The sequence below is a fragment of the Xiphophorus hellerii genome, chromosome 1 (genome assembly GCF_003331165.1).
Source record: "Xiphophorus hellerii strain 12219 chromosome 1, Xiphophorus_hellerii-4.1, whole genome shotgun sequence".
Classification (NCBI taxonomy): Eukaryota; Metazoa; Chordata; class Actinopteri; order Cyprinodontiformes; family Poeciliidae; genus Xiphophorus; species Xiphophorus hellerii.
Genome location: NC_045672.1, coordinates 29,388,678 through 29,394,992, shown reverse-complemented (window position 1 = coordinate 29,394,992; position 6,315 = coordinate 29,388,678). Strand labels below are relative to the sequence as shown.

The window sequence follows — 6,315 nt, the reverse complement described above, 5'->3', positions numbered from 1 at the left end:
AAGTTGCATAATCTTTGAAACAAATCTTCCTGGAATCTGTTTTTGTCCAAACAAAGTTCTGGTATTTTATCTGCAATTACAAACCTGCTCCAAACTAGGCGTGTAATGACAAGACACTTTCCTCGGAAAGGCTGCTTAGCCTAAGGCTGACGAAATTCAAGGAGGAAGTCATTCAGGTTGTCTTCATTCACTGGACTTTCATTTTGTGAGCGGCACCTCAGAGGAATAAGGCACAACTGACTTTCTCCTGGAAGACAAAATGAATACAACCAACTGCATAACCAGACACATGGACTTATTTGAGAATAAAGTGCTGCCTGCTCTTTACATTTTTGTATTCGCTGTTGGACTGCTGCTGAATGTATGGGGAATTAAGTCTTTGCTGCACAACTGGAAGAAACTGCGGATTGTTAACATTCTTGTTCTTAACCTTGGACTAGCAGATATGTTGTATCTGCTGACACTCCCCTTTCTGATTGTGTACTATCTTAAAGGAAGCAAATGGACCTTTGGAGTACCTTTCTGCAAGATAACAAGATTCTGCTCTAAACTGAATTTATATGGGAGTATCGGATTCCTCACCTGTATAAGTGTGTACCGATTCCTGGGTGTTGTCCATCCAATCAGAGTAAAGGGGAGACTGACTTCAACTCACTCTGTAGTCATCTCAGTCCTGGTGTGGATTTTTGTAAGTGCTCAAAGTTTTCCAGACATGTTGTTCCCCAAACATTCAGAGAACATGACTGGACAATGTTATGATACAACTGATTTGAAAAATGTGGAGAGATACCTGCACTACAGCCTCTGCTGGACGTTCATCGGATTCTTCATCCCGTTCGTCGTCACCGTGGGCTGCTATGGACATGTGACTCTTGTTGTCTGCCGCTCAAATACGGTGAAAAAGCATCGGAAACAACAAATCTTAAAACTGATGGTTTTATTGCTTTTTCTCTTCTCATTTTGTTATGCGCCCTACCATGTATTCAAGAACATGACCCTGTATGCCAGAGTTCAGTTTACCAGGGATATTTGCCCCACGTGGAATTCTGAAGTTTTCATTGCACATCAGGCAAGTCGTGGTCTCGTGAGCCTGAACAGTGCTCTTAATCCGCTGGTTTACTTAAATGTAAATAAGGATATGACTGTTCAGTTGAAGCAGCTGTTGGATCAAGGCTCACAGAGTTTCAGACGTTTGTTCGAGTCCAGATCCAGTTCTGTGCCGGTGCCACAGAGTGAAGAAGAAGCTGTCAGTTCTTTTTAAGAAAAGGTCTGATTTTTGGTGACTGTCACAAGGGAAATCGTTGTGATGTTCTTTTCACTTTGTATTCTTCCATCTTCTTGATTAATTAATCAAACTTAACTGTCCCTGCTACAATAGCAGATAATATAATGTGGGAATGGAGAAAGTCTCTTTTGAACACATTTGGTTGAATAATTTTTTTGTTTGTTTTCATCCACACATGATCAAAATTATGTACTGTATACGCATACACATTTATTCTTTCTTTCAAATGTTCATTATGAATACACACTGCAATATAATGCGAAGACATTCAGACTAAACACAAATTACAGTTTTTATGAATGATTTTATTTATTAAAACAAACACATCCTAAACTGAATAACTGGTTTGGTCTTGATTTCCATAGAAGCAACACCCATAAAGTGTGACAGCTGGATGGCTGGAAGTGAGTCTTTTACGTCACTGTGTAAGAATTTTGGCCCATTCATCTCTTCATATTTGTTTTGATTCAGGTGCACTGGAGGTTCATTAGCCAGATTTTAGCACTTTAGGTTCCTCTGGACTTGATAAAGCACTACTCAAATACCAGTAATTTATATTTACCACTCTAAATTCTCTGTTATGTTCTTTTTTTCTTCAGATGTTAAAGCTGAGTTGGGTTGACTGCAGGATCCATTGTCTGCTACATAATCCAAGTGTGTTCAAGGTTAAAGATTTACTGAAACCAGCAACTTGAGGACAAGTTTTACATGTCACAACATAGCAAGAAAAAAAATGTTTCTGTAGAAATGGGCGTGACCTAAATACTTGTTAGGAAGTGGATGAAAGAATGAACTCACACACTGTTATTCTCAACCTGCACACATATACAGAATTGACACCATTTTTCTCCAAAATGTTGGAATTTATTTACAAAAAATACTTGAGGCAACAAACTGTTTAGCTAGATTTGCAACATTCAACTAAATGAAAGAGATAAGGAAAACTAAATCATTAGAAGTAAAAAACAACAAATACCAGCTTTAAAACGGGTTAGTTGACTCTTTACTCTTCAGTGACTTACTCTACTAGCAGCAGTCATGTGACAAAACTGATTTCTCTAAGAAGATGTATAAAAATGTTGTATATTGTATAAAAATGTAAAGAATTTACCAAAGTGGTTCTGCAAACTTGAGCAAAGGATACCGAAATAGAGGCTTTGAGTGGCGCATCAAAGATGTCCACTGAGTAAGCTGTTATATGGTCAGCATCCAAACATTTCATCAAATACATTAGAATGTTGTGTTTCAAAGACTTAAAGGTGCTTCATTGTCACTATAAACCTTGATTTATTATTATCTTCCAATTTGGTTTGATTTTGCATTAGCTCCTGCTAAAAGTGTCAGATCCTGCTAATGTTGTTTGCTGTAGCTACTATAGTATATCACAAGAATGTGATCTACATAGCAGATAGCTGATCACGCCTGTTTGCTTGAACAGATATGTTGTAAATAACGGCACACGAAAACTTTGAGGCAGTTTGTCTCAATCCAGGCGTTTTGTGAGCTGTCTCATCAGCCTCCATAACTTTGACTACATTTTATTTTATTTTTAACTCTCTGTGAAACATTGTGAGACTGAGACAATATTGGTCAATTATTCTTAACATGTGTTTCAGTTTTATTGCCAGTTTCACTGCAGCCTGCTATAAAAAGTTATCTGACAATTTTTGACAGGAAGAGCCCTGCTGAAAGGCTCTCATGGTTGTTTTAATTTGAGCTGATAAATTTAGCTACAGCTGAACTTGAGTTTAAAGAGGAAGTTATTTAAGTTGTTTTCGTCAACTCCACCTTCATTTTGTGAGCAGAGCCTCAGAGGAGAAGAGCTGAACTAACTTGGATCTGGAAGACAAAATGAATACATCCACCTGCACTCAACCCAATAAGAAATTATTTGAACATACAATCCTGCCTGCTCTCTACATCTTGGTGTTTGTTGTTGGATTGGTCCTGAATGTATGGGGAATGAAGTCTTTGCTTCACAACTGGAAGAAACTTCGGAGTATTAATATTCTTGTTCTCAACCTTGGACTAGCAGACATTTTGTATCTGCTGAATCTCCCCTTTCTCATCGTTTACTACTTTAAAGGAAACAAATGGATCTTTGGAGATGGATTCTGCAAGGTAACAAGATTCTGCTACAACCTTAATTTATACGGCAGCATCGGGTTCCTCACCTGTATAAGTGCGTACCGGTACCTGGCTGTTGTCCATCCAATGAGAGTGATGGGGAGATTAACTACGACTGACTCTGTGGTCATCTCGGTAATTATTTGGATTCTGGTGAGTGTTCAGAGTATTCCAGACATGTTCTATCCAAAAACATATCCAAACGGATCAAAATGCTTTGACACCACCTCTTATGAACATATTGAGAGTTACCTGGATTATACCATCGCATGGACATTCGTTGGATTCTGCATCCCTTTTGTCACTTTTGTAGGTTGCTATGGACATGTGACTGTTGTTATCTGCCGTTCAGATATGATGAAAAAAACCCAGAAACGACAAATCTTAAAACTGATGGCTCTAGTGATTCTTCTCTTCTCGCTTTGTTATGCGCCCTACCATATTTTCAAGTACCTCAGCCTGTATTCCAGAGTTCTGCGTAAGCAGAGAACATGCCCCAAATGGGACTCTGGAGTCTTTATTGCCCGCCAGGTAACCCGTGGTCTTGTGAGCCTACACAATGCTCTTAACCCGCTGGTTTACCTGTGTCTATATGAGGAAATGGTTTCTCAGTTCAGGCAGCTGCTGAGGGGGGGGCACCAGATTTTCAGTCGTCGTTTCAAGTCAAAATCCAGCTCCGTGCCGGTATCACAGGCTGAGCAAGAAGCTGGAAGTGATTTATATAATAATAATTCTTTATTTAATCAGGTAAACCCCATTGAGATCTAGATCTCATTTTCAAGAGGGACCTGAAACAAACTTCACTCCCCATCGGGGAATCGAACCCCAGTCTCAAGCGTGACAGGCGGGCATACTCACCACTATACTAACAAGGAGAACATGACAGCAAGTAATGTTTTGTCATGAATTAAATTGCAACAAATAATGTGATGTCAAAATGGTGTAATCCAGTTCAATGTGTAATCTCTTTTTAACCCATTCATTGTCAAAAGTATAAAGTTTTTGAACACGTGTTTGACTCACTGTAGTTCAGAGAATAGAATACTTTTCGACCAAAATGATGACTGCAGTTCTTTCAACCTTCCACACTATTTCTTCCTACTGACGAAGTGTATTTTTGTTTTTGTATGAACACTGCATACTTCCTGTTTTATAAAGTTCATGGTAAATTTTTCCAGGAAACCATGTTGGTTAGTTTAAAGACATGCTTAATAATAATATCAAGCATGTCTTTAGTGAATCATACTGCGTAGACTATGCTGAACGTCATAGAAATTTAAATTGAAGTCTAAATAACATGTAAAAAAAATTCATTATATTATAAAAGAATGTATTGGCTGGTTTTATGTTGTTTTGTCATAAACATTACATAACATATGGACTATTTTTTTGTCTGGAATATATTTGTTTTATTACATCTACTACAATTGCATGTATAACAACAATACTCACATTTTAATTTTTCTTTTTAACATATTTTACCCTTATATTTTTAATATCACCATTGTATTGAAGAAAAAAGTTGTTAAGCATGGTGGTGGTAGCATCATACTGAGGTTATTTTTGCTGCTGGTAAATTGAACCCTTTCAGAATTAGAGGAAATCCATAACAAATTCAAGTATTTGTAGTTAAAAAAAAGAGAAAGTTTTACTGTCCATAATCAGTCCAACATAAAAAGGCTTCAAATGAATCTTTGATTGACTATGTTTATAAATATGAGTACGTTTGAATACCTGATCTTTGTGCTATTTTATTTATATGTGAAATAAAAATGTGAACAAACTTTCATATACAGACAGTTTGAGTTCATAGCTGCGTAATAGACACACCCAAGTTCCAAAAAAAGATAAGTGTGTGGTTTATAAAGTTCATGGTGAATTTTTCCAGGAAACCATGTTGGTTAGTTTACGCGTAAGAAAATAATTATATTAAGCATGTCTTTAGTGAACTACAGTGTTAAAAACCAACCTAGGCTTCGCATTCAAGATTAGGTTTGATTAGACTATGCTGAGCGTCATAGAAATTTAAATTGACGTCTAAATAAGATGTTAAAAAAAATCCTTATATTATAAAAGAATGTATTGGTTTTATGTGGTTTTGTCATAAACATTACATAACATATGGAATATTTCTTTATCTGTAATTTATTTTTTCTATGTACTAAAATTTACATCTACTAGAATTGCATGTACAACAAAACTCATTTAATTTTTTTCTTTTTAACAGATTTTACCCTTAGATTGGTAATATCACTGCTTTGAAGAAAAAGATTGTAAACAATGTACCAACTGTTAAGCATGGTGGTGGTATCATAACACTGAGGTTATTGTTGCTGCTGGTACATTGGACCCTCTCAGAATGAGATTAAATCCACAACAAATTCAAGGGATTTGTAGTTAAAATGTTAGTTAAAACAAAAGTATTGCTGTGCATAACCAGTCCAACATGAAAAGTCTTCTGATCAATCTTTGATTAATTATGTTTATAAATATGACTATGTTTACATTTCTGGTCTTTGTCCTATTTTATTCATACTTGAAATAAAAATAAAAATGTGAACAAACTTTCATGTTCAGAAAGTTTTAGTTGATACCTGTGTAATAGACACACCCACGTTCCAAAAAAGATAAGTGTGTGGTTTAAGAAAACTTGCCACATCCTGTTGAGTTTTCGAAGCTTCCACAAGCTAGTTTGCACGTTTCCGTCTTCGGTTTCAATACCCACATTATTTGAATGTCACTTTTATTGGTTGTTTAAACCATTTCTTTTTTAGGGTGGACTTATATTTTATCTTTTAGTTCATATGTTGAACTAAAACATTCAGTATATGATGAATGTTTTACTTGGATTTTAACCTGCAGATGAGCTAATGAGTCAGCTGCAGTAAAACCCAAGAAATGAC

General features: G+C 36.2%; 2 protein-coding genes across 2 annotated transcripts; both read left to right on the top strand.

Annotated features, from left to right (window-relative positions):
- On the top strand, positions 1 to 1,569 carry LOC116717588 (P2Y purinoceptor 1-like). Its single transcript, XM_032559078.1, has one exon. The coding sequence runs from the start codon at positions 260 to 262 to the stop codon at positions 1,259 to 1,261; it is 1,002 nt and encodes a 333-aa protein (XP_032414969.1). The 5' UTR covers positions 1 to 259; the 3' UTR covers positions 1,262 to 1,569.
- Positions 1,570 to 1,738: 169 nt separating this feature from the next.
- Positions 1,739 to 5,976, top strand: LOC116717617 (P2Y purinoceptor 1-like). Its single transcript, XM_032559115.1, has 2 exons — positions 1,739 to 4,131; positions 4,292 to 5,976. The coding sequence occupies exons 1-2, from the start codon at positions 3,137 to 3,139 to the stop codon at positions 4,293 to 4,295; spliced, it is 999 nt and encodes a 332-aa protein (XP_032415006.1). The 5' UTR covers positions 1,739 to 3,136; the 3' UTR covers positions 4,296 to 5,976.
- Positions 5,977 to 6,315: the final 339 nt, after the last annotated feature.